General features: G+C 45.0%; 1 protein-coding gene across 2 annotated transcripts in view; it reads right to left on the bottom strand.

The window, feature by feature from the left end:
- LOC139535984 (transforming acidic coiled-coil-containing protein 1-like) overlaps positions 1 to 16,703 on the bottom strand; it is a 46,058-nt gene that overhangs the window by 14,365 nt on the left and 14,990 nt on the right. Inside the window, exons 1-7 of one of the 2 annotated variants that reach the window (XM_071336023.1) lie at positions 14,714 to 15,422; positions 13,779 to 13,882; positions 7,808 to 9,257; positions 2,901 to 2,961; positions 1,747 to 1,963; positions 342 to 394; positions 90 to 230 (exon numbers count right to left, since the gene is read on the bottom strand). In XM_071336023.1, the coding sequence (XP_071192124.1) occupies positions 90 to 230; positions 342 to 394; positions 1,747 to 1,963; positions 2,901 to 2,961; positions 7,808 to 9,257; positions 13,779 to 13,882; positions 14,714 to 14,880 (2,193 nt within the window). In that variant the 5' untranslated portion in view covers positions 14,881 to 15,422. Of the gene's footprint in view, positions 1 to 89; positions 231 to 341; positions 395 to 1,746; positions 1,964 to 2,900; positions 2,962 to 7,807; positions 9,258 to 13,778; positions 13,883 to 14,713; positions 15,423 to 16,703 lie in introns of those variants that run through there. The other variant, XM_071336024.1, reaches the window with a different exon arrangement.

The following is a 16,703-nucleotide window of genomic DNA, read 5'->3' as shown; positions in this document are numbered from 1 at the left end:
CAGTCCGTTTTCTTCAATTTGGTGCCTAATGAACATGACCCAGATCTTTTCAGTTTGGTATAATAACCACTATTGGTCAGTTACTATACCTCCTCTCTGATCAAGGTGAGCACCGCTGCTTTGTCCATCTCATTTAGCGATATGGTATCCATGGAGGAGGGACTACCTTTGTCATCCTGTCCCTTGCAGCCAATCAACTTTGACCTTGGGGTGATTGACAGCTCTTCACTCTATAGACACCAAGGAAAAAACATGTCAATCTGTGCTCTAATGCAAACTGGCTTCTATTGAAAAAGCATAACAAATCTTAGAGGCAAATCAAAAGATCTAAGCCTACTTACTGAAATGCAAATGTCATTTTCCTTCATATAGTGTGTTATCTTCGCCTGTGGCCCTGAGAGGAAGACAATAATACATGAATAATTATTATGGGGATCAGAGTATGTGAGCAGAGCGGAGCTGGAGCTAAATATTTTCAGAAAGAAAGTTATAAAACACTCAGGTCCTAAATCAAGGTGACTTACAAAGATGAGGACCAAGAGCAAGAGAGGGAGCGCGGTGATGTAGTGTCACCAACTAAAGAATCATTATGGAATCTGAAAAGACACTTATCCCAACAGCATGATGGTGTACATACTACGTGCACATGCTAACAGAAAGGAACTAGGTGGGTAGATAACTAAGTGTGTCATTGTAGCAAAATATTTACAGTGCCTTCGGAAAGACCCCTTGATTTTTTCCACATTTTGTTATGTTACAGCCTAGTTCTAAAATTTATTAAATAAAATAATATCCTCAGCAATCTACACACAATACCCCATAATGACAAAGCGAAAACAGGTTTTAGAAATGTTTGCAAATGGATTAAAAATAAAAAACAGAAATACCTTATTTACCTAAGTATTCAGACCCTGATTTTTTTTTTAACTCTGCGTCTGCCCAGCCTGGCAAGAGTGGCCAAAAAGGTGTTTCGCATGACCAGTGGCTGCAAGTTTGGAGAGGATATTATCAGCTGCTGGCCGGCTGATAATATAAGCAATGAATCTAAAAATTAATTCAAGGAACTAATAAGTATTTTTCTGTCTGTCTGCTGACCTATTTAGTGTTTATATGCTGTTTAATATGACATGTAGCCTATTTAAAATTATGTTCGCTTCTTACATTCACCTTTTTGTGTTTATAAAAATATTTTCATTCAAATCCATATGGTTTGGTTTCAATACTTAAAAACCAATTGGTAGGTCCAGGCAGTCACAATAATAGATGGGTGTTGATTCAATTGTGATTTTAATGAATGGAGCGAATTTGGAGCAGGAGTTTCTTTCCCCTGTGAGCACTGAGCGGTTTTTAGCAGTGCCGTATGAAAGGACATGGAGCGCCTGAGCGGTGATTCCATGAGCAATGAGCGGGATTTCCAACCGCTCAACTCCGTTAACATGCTCTGATGGGGATGGAGATGGAAAAGTCATTTACTCAACTTTTGATTTTCAATGGCCAATAGATGGCAGTAAAAACTATTATGGGACTACAATCCCAGAGGCTCTCCAGAAACTGCTTTTCTGCTTTGTCTGTAGTCAAGTGTAATCTAATGGAGCTAATCTAATGGATTGTCTAAAACTGCTGGCATTGTTTTGTTTTTTGTTTTGCGGCCACTGGCCCCTTTAGACTTTTAAACAGAGTCCCTTTGACTACGTCTTGGTCATTGAATAAATCTAAAGAACGCCCTGAGAGCCAAACCAAACTTACCATCCAGCATTGCCTGGCTTTTGACATTGTCTGTGATGGCCAGGCCTTTGGTTGGGCCTTTGGCACACACTGAGTCTTCTTCCTCCTCCACCTCCATCCCGGCCTCCTCATTGGCTTTCTGGTCCATGATTTCACTGCAAGCCAGCTTTTCCTCATCGGTGGCATGGCGAATGCGGCGGGGCATTTCTTGGACCTGTGACACCACCACATCCTCTTCCTGTAAACAAGAGAATGGAGTGTCAGCATACCGTCAGCCTACAGTCAGATAGAACACCTGTGGTGTCATTACTATATTGAATTGAATGTATTCCATCTGGTAAACTGGGATGGGAACCACGGGCTGGGAACTACTGAGCCACACTGTAAAATCTGCATAGAGAGTCCACCAACAAAAAAAGTAAACAATGCCGTAATATTGCACGGTGCATTCCATATGCATTTTAACATGCAAATAGCACTTGATTTCTACAATATTTTTGTTTTGTTTCTCAAAGTAGTAGATTAGGTGGTTCACTTGAGGTAGTTTAATAGTCAATTGGAGTGTTATGGGATGCGATAAAACTTGATGGCACATGGCATCTACAGACTGATAAACACGTGCTAAGTGATGATTCATGCATCTGTCAACACGACAGGGCTGTACCGCAGTGCTATGGACACAATGATGAGAGTGTGAGAAAGGGATGCACTTGTCAGCATGAGAGAAAGAAGCTGTGTGTGTGTGTGTGTGTGTGTGTGTGTGTGTGTGTGTGTGTGTGTGTGTGTGTGTGTGTGTGTGTGTGTGTGTGTGTGTGTGTGTGTGTGTTAACCTACTGAGTAATAGACATTGCAGTGCCACTGTAGCAAGGTTATATTCAACTGATATTGCACAAGCACTTATGCACACACACACACACACACACACACACACACACACACACACACACACACACACACACACACACACACACACACACACACACACACACACACACACACACACACACACACACACACACACACACACACACACACACACACACACACACACACACACACACACACACACACACACACACACACACACACACACACACACACACACACACACACACACACACACACACACACACACACACACACACACACACACACACACACACACACACACACACCTGATTGCAGACATTCAGGACCAGGGACTGGTTTTCATACTTCTTCACCTTACACGAATTCCTAGAGGAACACCGGAAGAGGATTTGTAAATACAGAATATACAGTAGCATTGGTTATTAGGACACTGAACATGTAATTGTTTGGGACATGTATCTAATAAACTGTACTTTTTAAAATGTATTTTTAATTTCACTTTTATTTAACCAGGTAGGCTAGTTGAGAACAAGTTCTCATTTACAACTGCGACCTGGCCAAGATAAAGCAAAGCAGTGCGACACAAACAACAACACAGAGTTATACATGGAATAAACAAACATACAGTCAAAAATAAAATAAAATAAATCTATATACAATGTGTGCAAATGAGGTAGGATAAGGGAGGTAAGGCAAAAAATAGGCCATAGTGGCAAAAATAATTACAATTTTCCAAATAAACACTGGAGTGATAGATGTACAGAAGATGAGTGTGCACATAGAGATACTGGGGTGCAAAGGAACAAAATAAATAACAGTATGGGGATGAGGTAGTTGGATGGGCTATTTACAGATGAGCTATGTACAGGTGCAGTGATCTGTGACCTGCTCTGACAGCTGGTGCTTAAAGCTAGTGAGGGAGATATGAGTCTCCAGCTTCAGTGATTTTTGCAGTTCATTCCAGTCATTGGCAGCAGAGAACTGGAAGGAAAGGCGGCCGAAGGAGGAATTGGCTTTGGGGGTGCCCAGTGAAATATACCTGCTGGAGCGCGTGCTACGGGTGGGTGCTGCTATGGTGACCAGTGAGCTGAGATAAGGCGGGGCTTTTCCCTGCAAAGACTTATAGACCTGGCGCCAGTGGGTTTGGCGACGAATATGAAGCGAGGGCCAGCCAACGAGAGCATACAGGTCGCAGTGGTGGGTAGTATATGGGCCTTTGGTGACAAAACGGATGGCACTGTGATAGACTGCATCCAATTTGCTGAGTAGAGTGCTGGAGGCTATTTTGTAAATGACATCGCCGAAGTCAAGGATCGGTAGGATAGGCAGTTTTATGAGGGTATGTTGGCAGCATGAGTGAAGGATGCTTTGTTGCGAAATAGGAAGCCGATTCTAGATTTAATTTTGGATTGGAGATGCTTAATGTGAGGCTGGAAGGAGAGTTTAGAGTCTAACCAGACACCTAGGTATTTGTAGTTGTCCACATATTCTAAGTCAGAAACGTCCAGAGTAGTGATGCTGGACGGGCAGGCAGGTGTGGGCAGCGATCGGTTGAAGAGCATGCATTTAGTTTTACTTGTATTTAAGAGCAGTTGGAGGCCACGGAAGGAGAGTTGTATGGCATTGAAGCTTGTCTGGAGGTTAGTGAGCACAGTGTCCAAAGATGGGCCAGAAGTATACAGATGGGCCAGAAGTATACAGCAGCAAGCGCAACATCATTGATGTATACAGAGAAAAGAGTTGGCCCGAGGGTTGTACCCTGTGGCATCCCCATAGAGACTGCCAGAGGTCCGGACAACAGGCCCTCCGATTTGACACACTGAACTCTGTCTGAGAAGTAGTTGGTGAACCAGGTGAGGCAGTCATTTGAGAAACCAAGGCTGTTGAGTCTGCCGATAAGAATGCTGTGATTGACAGAGTCGAAAGCCTTGGCCAGGTCGATGAATGCACAGTATTGTCTCTTATCGATGGCGGTTATGATATCGTTTAGGACCTTGAGCATGGCTGTGGTGCACCCATGACCAGCTCTGAAACCAGATTGCATAGAGGAGAAGGTACGGTGGGATTCGAAATGGTCGGTGATCTGTTTGTTAACTTGGCTTTCGAAGACCTTAGAAAGGCAGGGTAGGATAGATATAGGTCTGTAGCAGTTTGGGTCTAGAGTGTCTCCCCCTTTGAAGAGGGGGATGACCGCGGCAGCTTTCCAATCTTTGGGGATCTCAGACGATACAAAAGAGAGATTGAACAGGCTAGTAATAGGGGTTGCAACAATTTCGGCAGATAATTTTAGAAAGAGAGGGTCCAGATTGTCTAGCCTGTCTGATTTGTAGGGGTCCAGATTTTGCAGTTCTTTCAGAACATCAGCTATCTGTATTTGGGTGAAGGAGAAATGGGGGGACGCTTGGGCAAGCTGCTGTGGGGGGCACAGAGCTGTTGACCGGGGTAGGGGTAGCCAGGTGGAAAGCATGGCCAGCCGTAGAAAAATGCTTATTGAAATTCTCAATTATAGTGGATTTATCGGTGGTGACAGTGTTTCCTAGCCTCAGTGTAGTGGGCAGCTGGGAGGAGGTGCTCTTATTCTCCATGGACTTTACAGTGTCCCAGAACATTTTGGAGTTTGTGCTACAGGATGCAAATTTCTGTTTGAAAAAGCTAGCCTTTGCTTTCCCAGCTGCCTGTGTATATTGGTTCGTAACTTCCCTGAAAAGTTGCATATCGCAGGGGCTTTTCAATGCTAATGCAGTACGCCACAGGATGTTTTTGTGCTGGTCAAGTGCACTCAAGTCTGGAGTGAACCAAGAGCTATATCTGTTCCTGGTTCTACATTTTTTGAATGGGGCGTGCTTATTTAAGATGGTGAGGAAAGCACTTTTATAGAATAACCAGGCATTCTTTACTGACGGAATGAGGTCAATATCCTTCCAGGATACCCGGGCCAGGTCGATTAGAAAGGCCTGCTCGCTGAAGTGTTTTAGGAAGCGTTTTCACAGTGATGAGGGGTGGTCATTTGACCACAGACCCATTACGGACGCAGGCAATGAAGCAGTGATCGCTGAGATCCTGGTTGAAGACAGCAGAGGTGTATTTGGAGGTCAGGTTGGTTAGTATGATATCGATGAGGGTGCCCGTGTTTACGGATTTGGGGTTGTACCTGGTAGGTTCATTAATAATTTGTGTGAGATTGAGGGCATCAAGCTTAGATTGTAGGATGGCCGGGTTGTTAAGCATATCTCAGTTTAGGTCACCTAACAGCACGAGCTCTGAAGATAGATGGGGGGCAATCAATTCACATATGGTGTCCAGGGCACAGCTGGGGGCAGAGGGTGGTCTATAGCAAGCGGCAACGGTGAGAGACTTGTTTCTGGAAAGGTGGATTTTTAAAAGTAGAAGCTCAAATTGTTTGGGCACAGACCTGGATAGTAAGACAGAACTCTGCAGGCTATCTCTGCAAACACAGCTAGGACATCCGGGTTGGCAGAGTGTGCTCAGGCAGTGAATAAAACAAATTTAGGGAGGAGGCTTCTAATGTTAACATACATGAAACCAAGGCTTTTACGGTTACAGAAGTCAACAAATGAGAGCGCCTGGGGAGTGGGAGTGGAGCCAGGCACTGCAGGGCCTGGATTAACCTCTACATCACCAGAGGAACAGAGGAGGAGTAGGATAAGGGTACGGCTAAAGGCTATAAGAACTGGTCGTCTAGTACGTTCGGAACAGAGAGTAAAAGGATCAGATTTCTGGGCATGGTAGAATATACTCAAGGCATAATGTACAGACAAAGGTATGGTAGGATGTGAATACAGTTGAGGTATACCTATGCATTGAGTGACGATGAGAGAGATATTGTCTCTAGAAACATCATTTAAACCAGGTGAGGTCACCGCATGTGTGGGAGGTGGAACTAAAGGGTTATCTAAGGCGTATTGAGCAGGGCTAGAGGCTCTACAGTGAAATAAGGCAATAATTACTAACCTAAACAGCAATGGACAAGGCATATTGACATTAGGGAGAGGCATACGTAGCCGAGTGATCTTAGGGGTCCAGTGAGTTGCTCAGGCGGGCCGGAGACACGCCGATTCAGGCAGCTAGCGGGCCGGGGCTAGCAAGCTAGCAGAAGGGCCTGAGAGGGACGTCGTGACGGAAGAAGTCAGTAGTAGCCCCCTCGTACTGTAACGTCGGCAGACCAGTTGTCGTGGATCAGCAGGGCTCCGTGTGGTGAAAGAGTCCAGGCCAATTGGCAAAATAGGTATAGTGGCCAAAGAATTTGTCTGATGGGCCTCTTAAGCTAACAGTCCGATATGCTCTAGACAGCGGATAGCAGGCTAGCAGATGGTTGATACACACTATTCTCCCATTGGTCTAATCAGTATTGCACAGCACTATGCAAAATCCTATGCAGATAAAAATCTGTTATTTAACTCTCCAAAGACTCACAAGGCAACCATTAAGGAAATAGCCTACTAGCTGATGAAGGCATGTTTTTTAAGGGGGAAGGTTCACGTGCCAACATGCAGGAGTGCAGGACACTAAAAGCTCCTTCACTGAGCTCTCATCATAACAACACATGCAATAGGACTGAAAGCAAAGATGGCAGACCAACCCAGAGAGCGAGAGAGAGAGAATGAGTGAGGAAAGAGGGAGTACTACTTACAACTGAAAACAGAGAAACTTCACTTGTTCAGTGGTCCTGAGGCGAATGAACACAAGGTGGGAGGAGAAGCAGAGAAAAGGTGCATGATAGACAGACAGTGGAGGTTGGTTGGTAGGGTTGGCGGGAGAAGGTCAATAGGGAATACAGCAGGAAAATGAAAGATGAGGGAGAGAGCGAAGGAGGAATGAGTAGAGATGTACTGCTCAGCATTATGAGATAGGTTTCTAGGAGTTGGCTGGGGAGGTGAAGATTTGGCAGCAGGCTTCTGACAAACATTATGATGCCAGTGGCCTTGCAAATGGCAAAAATATATTTCCCAGCCTAATGTGAGAACCATGAAGCCAAGTTTGGTATCACATAGGCCATTGAGCAATATCTAACATGTTTACTCGCTTTCTGACAGTATTGTTTTATAAAATACACATTGCCAAGTGTTTTTAAAAGACACGGGAAGAAAATGGAATGCTTTCTTCTTGTTAAGACAATCCACATTCTGAAAACAGAACTAACATGAAGAAGGCTATACTAGTGTTGGAACACTAGTGAGTGTAGAGGACTTACGTGATGATCCTGTCCTTGCTTTTCTTTGGATTCTGACACATTCTCTTCCCCTCATCCAGGGGCTGCTCCAGCTTTGGTTTCACTGCTTCCTCTGCTGGCGGAGGAAGTGGGGTATCCTGGGAGGTTGAGTTCTCGCTGCCCAGGGCTGTAGATGGCTTAAAGGGGTCCACATAGTTGTCAAAGTTGTGAGGATCAAAGCTGTAGGATCCTTTGGGCAAAACCGGGGAACTACTTATTTTGACACCACCACCACCCCCAAACGGGTTCAAATTAGGGTCATCCCACTGGTTGGGGTCAAAGTTATAAGTGGACTTGGGAATAGGAACGTCGTCCAAACTTAAGGTGGCACCTTGCATGGAAAGCTGTTCGGAAGTCGTTTCTGAAACCGTCTCTACTACCGGTTCAGCTATTACTGGTTCGGGTGCCGGCGTTAGGGCAGGTACTGTTGTCGTTGCTTTTGCCCTTGGTTTCTTGACGGCGAGCTTGCTGCTGGGCTTTTTACCCATCCTCCTGGGCGGTGTTTTTTTTACCTCGACTGCCTCGTCTAACCCAAACTCCATCTTCACAGGCTTGGGCTCCTCTGATGCCTCCGACGCTGAATCTTTGACCTCCTCAACGTCCATTTTAGGTGAGGAACTAGTCCCACAAAGCGGTGGAGAAGAGCTGCATACAGGTAACGACCCCAGTGTGGGCAGGGAGCTAGGTACAGGTAGCGACTCCATTGTGGGCAGGGCATCGGCTGCAAAAGCTGGCGGGGAGTTCTGAATTTTGTAGCCGCCGCTGGCCAACGGATTGAAGCTGTCGTCGAATTGGTCCAGGTTGAAGTTGTAGCTAGCCTTAGGGACTAGGGTGATATCACTGTCCCTGCCCCTCTGTGCACTAGCCCTGGAAAGGGCTCCCTTTATCTTCAGGGAAGGGGGTATGGTTTTAGTGTGTTTGGCCTGAGGTTCAGGGATGGTCTCTATGGGGTGTCCATTACAAAGCGTCTCTGTACTGCTAGCCTCCTTAGTTAGGCCTAAGTCTAGAGAGGTAGCAAGTGGCCTCTCCTCTTCAGGTAGGCCTAAGTCTAGAGAAGTAGCCAGTGGTCTATCCTCCTCAGTTAGGCCTAAGTCTAGAGAAGTAGCCAGTGGTCTATCCTCCTCAGTTAGGCCTAAGTCTAGAGAAGTAGCCAGTGGTCTATCCTCCTCAGGTAGACCTAAGTCTAGAGAACCAGTGGCCTTTGCTGCTCCATTGGTCTGGGCTGATGGGCCTGCTATTGGGGGTTGAACCTCTGCAGTGTCTGTGGTGTTGGGCAGTGTTTGTGGCCCCTCCTTAGAGTCCACAGGGGCCTCCTCCTCAGGGGCCAAGGGGGGCTTGGCCTGACCCATGTTCTGGTTAAAGAGGAGGCTAGGAGCTGGATCCCTGGCTGGGCCAGACACTATCAGCTGTTCATCTTCCTCCCCCAGAGCATCTGGTAAAAGCAGGAGAGGGGATTTGACAAGTCGACTCAAAAACAAGTAAAAAACATAGCCACAAATGCAAAATATGATCAAATATATTATTTGGAGTGTGCTGTAATTTCAACAAAATAGCCTTCTCAAGGCAGGTTGCTAGCTAGAGTATGAATATTAAGAAAGGTTAAGAGAAAGGCTACCAATCCCACAGTAATATACAGTTGCATACATATATTTCCATGGTTACGCTATTCTTTAAATACCTAAAACATAACAATGCATTCATGTGACTGGAAACTGTGATAAGGAAATATAAAAACTATAATGGCAGGTAGCCTAGTGGTTAGAGCGTTGGGCCAGTAACCGAAAGGTTGCTAGATTGAATCCCCGAGCTGACAAGGTAAAAATTTGTCGTTCTGCCCCTGAACAAGGAAGTTAACCCACTGTTCCTAGGCCGTCATTGTAAATAAGAATTTGTTCTTAACTGACTTGCCTAATAAATGAATAACAGGTTAGACTGAGAGAGCTGTTGATTTTGCAACACTCCCTTTAGAATGTACAACTGTTTCATGATGGCTGTCATCTTCAAAGTAGTTTTCATGCAAAAGTCTGTTGCTAGGAGACAGGGGTCAGCCTCTGACCTAGATTATTTATATACAGTGGAGTGGAGGAATTCATTTGCTACAGCGTTTAATGCAGCATTGATCCTCATATTCCAAATATTTAGAGCTACTGTAATCATTACTAAGCAAAGTCAAATCTGCCATTAGTATGTTTACATATATGTGAATGTGCTTCAGTGTGTGTGTGCATGTGTGTGCATGCATGTGTGTGTGTGTGTGTGTATGTGCGCATGTGTGTGTGTGTGTGTATGTGCGCATGTGTGTGTGTGGAGAGAAGCAAAGAGAGAGGCTGAGGAAGAGAGTTATAACAACACTGGTGAATAGTCCATTGCAGCCTTACTTACAAAGATACCCTAGTACCCAGATCTATATTAATTCTGTTTAACTGTTCTAGAATCAGTTAATCAGAGTTCAGATCACTGTACCCAGGGCTTCAAGGTTATATGTTTTATGTTTTTATTGAGATTACCAGTACAAACAATAAAAATCATAATACAAAAGATTAGGCTATGTTTTACAGTGCATTTGGGAAGTATTCAGACCCCTTTACTTTTTCCACATTTTGTTACGTTACTGCCTTATTCTAAAAATAGATTACATCGTTTTTTTCCCTCATCAATCCATCCACAATACCCCATAATGACAAAGCAAAAACTGAAATATCACATATCACCAATATCACCATATCACAGCAGGTAAAAATGGTCTGTCCTCGGTTGCAACACTCACTACCGAGTTCCAGACTGGCTCTGAAAGCAACGTCAGTACAAGAACGGTTCGTTGGGAGCTTCATGAAATGTGTTTCCATGGACGAATGCTACATGCCCAAATGCATAGTGCCAACCAATGTTCCCTCCCCCGGGACTGCCACTCAGAAGAAATATCAGCCTGCACAGAGAAGCACGAGATTGAACTTCACTCAACTTTCTAGTTTCCCCCTTCACTTAAAACTATCAAAGTTTCCCGCTACTGTGGGAATTTCCAATATTAGCCACTTTCACTGCAACATACCGAAACAAAACAACCTATGCAAGAGATTTTCTTGTAGGCAGAATGCACTGGAGTAGGATTCTATTGCATTAAAAAGCACGACTCAGCCCGTACTCTACAGACCAGAGGGACAAAACCAATCAGAGCTGCAGTATCCCTATATGTAAATAGACCATTGTCATATATGGATCTGTGTCATTCACTTTGAACTGGACTGTGCTTACCGCATGAGTGGTCGCGAGTAGATGCACTTGTTCTGAGATCAAAGCAAAAGCTGCATGTAGCCACTTGTGCACATTTGTTCACATTCTTTGCTAGTAAGTGAGTTATTAGCCCAGTTATAGCGAATTTCTAGTCAGCAATGGGGGAGTGGTTGCTTCCTACAAGAGCACAAAATGGCATTTCTAGCCATCTTTGAAAAGTGAGTCAGGGTAAAGAGCTTTTTTTCTGTCTTAAATGGGCAGTGTTGTATTTTGAGACAGGCTTGAATAAGCTAAGGAGCTTAAACCGCAAAAACATTTTTTTAAATGTTTTTGCAAATGTATTCAGTATTCAGACCCTTTACACAGTACTTTGTTGAAGCACCTTTGGCAGAGATTACAGCATCACTGCACAGCTATTTTTAGGTCTTTCCAGAGATGTTTGATCGGGTTGAAGTCCGAGCTCTGGCTGGGGCACTCAAGGACATTCAGAGACTTGTCCCGAAGCCACTCCTGTGTTGTCTTGGCTGTGTACTTAGGGACATTGTCCTGTTGGAAGGTGAACCTTCGCACCCAGTCTGAGGTGCTGAGCGCTCTGGATCAGGTTTTCATCAAGGATCTCTCTGTACTTTGCGCCGTTCATCTTTCCCTCAATCCTGACTAGTCTCCCAGTCCCTGCCGCTGAAAAACATCCCCACAGCATGATGCTGCCACCACCATGCTTCACCGTAGGGATGGTGCCAGGTTTCCTCCTTCAATCTTGGTTTCATCAGATCCGAGAATCTTGTTTCTCATGGTCTGAGAGTCTTTAGGTGATTTTGTGCAAACTCCAAGCGGGCTGTCATGTGCCTTTTACTGAGGAGTGGCTTCTGTCTGGCCACTCTACCATAATGCCTGATTGGTGGAGTGCTGCAGAGATGGTTGTCCTTCTGGAAGGTTTTTACATCTCCACAGAGGAACTCTGGAGCTCTGTCAGAGTGACCATCGGCCCTTCTCCCCCGATTGCTCAGTTTTGCCGGGCGGCCAGCTCTAGGAAGAGTCTTGGTGGTTCTAAACTTCTTCCATTTAAGAATGATGGAGGCCACTGTGTTTTTGGGGACCTTCAATGCTGCAAACATTTTTTGGTACCCTTCCCCAAATCTGTGCCTCGACACAATACTGTACCCTGAAGAGTGGAGGCTGTTATAGCAGCAAAGGGGGGACCAACTCCATGTTAATGCGCATGATTTTGAAATGAGATGTTAGGCGAGCAGGTGTCCACATACTTTTGGTCATGTAGTGTAGTTGAGTACTCAGAGAGTAGGAGGACAGACAACAAAGTTGGTTATTTTTGTGTACACTACTAAAGGTTTTTAAAAGTACCGCAGCTTCATGCTAGCCGGGTTCCAGATCTGTTTGTGCTTAATTGGCAAGACAGCACAAACAGATCTGGAACCATTAGCAAGACAGCACAAACAGATCTGGAACCATTAGCAAGACAACACAATGGGGCCCATTGATCCAAATCTATCTGATGGGGCCCATCAATATAATGGAGATATTTTTAGTTCCATCACATGGGATGTCACTCTCCTGACCTTTGACCCCTCCCACTGACAATTAAAAACAAGGAGGAGCAACTGCTTTTGTTCCTGGGTGACCTCCTGAGTTCCATAGTCAAAAGCCAATTCCCATGCAGGCCGTGGTCCCATTCTCTACCTTTTACTTATCCAATGTTACAATAATAATATTTTATTTGGGCCACATATGCTATTGTTGTGGAGTAACCTCCCTCAGTTTGACCTGAATGGATAAGATACGTTCTTTATTCAGCCCATGACTACTCCCTCACCACATACGTAATTGTTGGTGTGAATAAGGTACTTTAATACCAACCTTTAAGTGCTATGTAACTTTAATGGCCTTCATGAATGTCTAACAGTCAGATACATACCTAGAAAAGTACGGTAGGCAGACAAAGCACATGTCTTCAATTACAGTGGCATGGTACACCTCCCTCCGTTTGGCCACATGTCAGATGGAACAGAGTTAAAATAGCTCAACAGTAGGTGCAGTTTAATCTAATGCAGTAGCAGTCCTTTGAGAGCAAACGCAATCTGCAGTTTCAGTTAAGAAAACATTATTAATGGACAGTCATCAAATAGTCTGAAGCACTAAATCTACTTGATTCTACCAAACACTATCTTTTTTTAATGAAAACAGCCTATTGAAAACCATGTCTGAGGGAATGTTAAAAGTTGAAGCACCATGCGCATGTGCGCACACACACACAAACAAACAGTTCCCTGCAGGAAATGCACAGACAGAATGACAAAGCTCTATTGTTGCCATGGAAACTCCAAAAGAAGCCAGCCAGCTAATGCATTCTCTCCAGGTGATGGTCAGTCAATGGTGCGTGGTTGTGGGAGTGAAATGAAAAGGATGTTGGGGTGTCATGGTAGGCCATACCATGTACTGTAGATGTTGTGAGGGACTATTTTGTGGCATAATATCCCTACAACATCCCTTCCTGTGAAGTTGCTATGTGTGGTATGTCATTATGGTATGGTTGTGATATGCTGTCATGCTCTTGTTGTTGTGGTTGCTGACTCATGTGCCCAAAAATAATTGCCCCTTCAGGGTTAGACAACTTTTTTAAATTTTATTGAATACAGGCATGTACATTTTTTTGCCGTGTTTTGTGCCTACTTCTATCTGTGTTGAAGGCAAGCAGCAATGATCTCACCTGCTCTGTCAGTGGTGAAGGTCTCCAGCTCTTCTGGGAATTGGAGTGGAGCGTGGACAGGGCTCTGAGCCTCTGGGGTTTCAAAGTGGCCCTCTGAGTCTGAACTGGAACAGAGAGAGAGAGAACGAGCAAAAGAGAGAGAGAGAGAGAGAGAGCAAGAGAGCAAGAGAGCAAGAGAGCAAGAGAGATAGAGAGAGAGAGAGATGAGTATGGTCATATCACTAGAATATCTGGAAATACAAACGTATTGTGTACATAATATACTATGTGTCCTCTACATGTTGTAGTATGTGTACTTATTTAAATGTAATGCGTTTGCATAGCTGTCATGTGCAAGACCAGTTGACTACGTCTGATAAATAACTAATAGTAGCTGTGATTGGAAATAAGACTCACCACCACTCAATGCTGTGCTATAGGTATAGCAATTAAACACGGCTATAAAAATATATATTTGTATGCTGATCTCTCTCCATCTCTATCACACATCCTTGCGTGATAACACTATAAGCAGGGGAATGTCTTGCCCCCCCCCCACAAGGAACAGGGACACACAGTGTGTGCTTTATTAAGATGACATCACTCGTTTGTATCTATCTGTGGTGTGGGACAATAATAAAATACATGAGGCGTGTTAAAATTCTCACACACACACACACCTCACACACACACTCGTGAATTAACTAGTAAGCCTATAACACAACATTGTTTGGGAGAACCTTACAGTAGGAAAAAACTGTTTAACAGTCAAATGATTTTTCTTTCTTTCTTTTTTCTCACTTTCTCTGTCTCTCTGCTCATCCCCCCCTTCAGAACAACACCAAGTCACAAAGCCCACAGGTGGAAAGCAGGTGCCCCTCTCCCTCCAGCTGCCTTGCGGGGCTCTCACTGTTAAAAGGCTTCAAGGCTCCAATGTAGCCAACAAACACACTCGCCTGCAGCCTTGAGATCTCTCTTCCTCCTCCTCCTCTCGCTGCCCTCTGCAGGGCAGCAGTCCATTCTCCTCCTTCACCTCCTGGCCCTCCACCTCCTCTCCCTCCTCTGCTCCCCGGACTGCTGTCCACGTCCACTTGGCCCATGACATGGGCAACAGCCAAGACATCCTCGACAACAAAGTTTTTGGCTTTCTCCTTTAGTCTGAGTAGAGTCAATAGACACTATCGGTTTGAATTGTGTCTGAAAAGACACTATTGGTCTTCTTCTCCCCCTCTTAAAGATCTTCCACTAGTAGTAGCTCCTCTGGACTATTTTCTTCTTCATGTTAGTGAGCAGCTCCCCCTGAAGAGACGAGACACTCCCTCCACTCTGCACTTTGCTGTTGATGCTCTATTTGGGAACTTGTTTTTCATAGAAAGGAAAGAGGCTTCTAGTCTTCTATCCTTCTCTCTCTCTTTCTCTTTCTCTCTCTCTCTCTCTCTCTCTCTCTCTCTCTCTCTCTCTCTCTCTCTCTCTCTCTCTCTCTCTCTCTCTCTCTCTCTCTCTCTCTCTCTCTCTCTCTCTCTCTCTCTCTCTCTCTCTCTTTCTTTCTGTCACGCGCCCTCTCTCTCAGCTGCTGGGGCAGTCAGAATATCACAGCAATGATCAGCTAGGCTTCCAGAGCGCTGCCTAGCTCTCACTTTCTGTCTGTCTCTGTCTCTCTCTCTCTCCCTCTCTCTCTCCCTCTTTACTTCAGGGACAGCCCATTGTGAAAGAACATAGGGGGAGAAAGGAAGCTTGCGGCTTCAAAAGAATGCTGTGTTCTCAGGACCAGTGAGTCTGGCGGCCCCTGTGGTGACAGAGTGGTAGCTCCCAGTCAAGCAGCCATTCCACACTCATGCAAAAAGCAGAGGCAAAACAAACTAGGGCTTATGAGAGGAGGAGTGAGTCTGGTGTAGCAGAGTGGTGGAGTCAGTGGAGCTCCATGTTTTACAGCACAGAGGGGTTTGGAATGTAGTCTCCCTAGCACCCCAGTCCTCAGTCTGTTTAACCGTTAACCGTTTCCCACCTCCGACGACCCAGCCAGGCGACGACAGATAGCCAAGCATGGCCCTTGTCACTCTCTGGCTCCCTGTTCCAATAGTCATCAATTCCCTTCCTTTCCTCGTTTCCTTAGGCAGTTATTTTCCTTTCCTAATTTCCTTTAAAATGTTCTTGTCCTTCATGACCGCTGACATGACAAGGTCTTTATTGGCTAAAGTAGAAACCTGACCGTATCTTTTCCCTCATGCCTATCAGTTGTCACCAAGGAAAGGAGATACGGTGAGGAAGCCATTCTAGATGACTGAAACACGACCTAGCTCTCACTGATAACACTGCTGTCTGCTTGAAATACCTGAAGAGCCTGGGGGAGTTAGCTGTTTGTTCACCTCCAATTATACATTACATGACCAAAAGTATGTGGACACCTGCTCGTCAAACATCTCATTCCAAAATGGGCATTAATATGGAGTTGGTTCCCCCTTTGCTATAACAGCCTCCACTCTTCTGGGAAGGTTTTCCACTATATGTTGTAACGTTGCTGGGGGGACTTGCTTCCATTCAGCCACAAGAGCATTAGTGAGGTCGGGCACTGATGTTGGGCGATTAGGTCTGGTTCGCAGTCGGCATTCCAATTCATCCCAAAGGTGTTTGATGGGTTTGAGATCAGGGCTCTATGCAGGCCAGTCAAGTTCTTCAACGCTGAGCTCGACAAACCATTTGTGCACGGGGGCATTGTCATACTGAAACAGGAATGGGCCTTCCCCAAACTGTTGCCACAAATTTGGAAGCAATGAATCGTCTAGAATGTCATTGTATGCTGTAGCGTTAAGATTTCCCTTCACTGGAACTAAGGGGCCTAGCCCAAACCATGAAAAGCAGCCCCAAACCATTATTCCTCCTTCACCAATCTTCACAGTTGGCACTATGCATTGTGGCAGGTAGCGTTCTCCTGGCATCCGCCAAACC

Source organism: Salvelinus alpinus, chromosome 12, assembly GCF_045679555.1.
Source record: "Salvelinus alpinus chromosome 12, SLU_Salpinus.1, whole genome shotgun sequence".
In the NCBI taxonomy this organism is placed as follows: domain Eukaryota; kingdom Metazoa; phylum Chordata; class Actinopteri; order Salmoniformes; family Salmonidae; genus Salvelinus; species Salvelinus alpinus.
The sequence above is the reverse complement of the archived record's forward strand: the minus strand, read 5'-3'. Positions and strand labels throughout refer to the sequence as shown.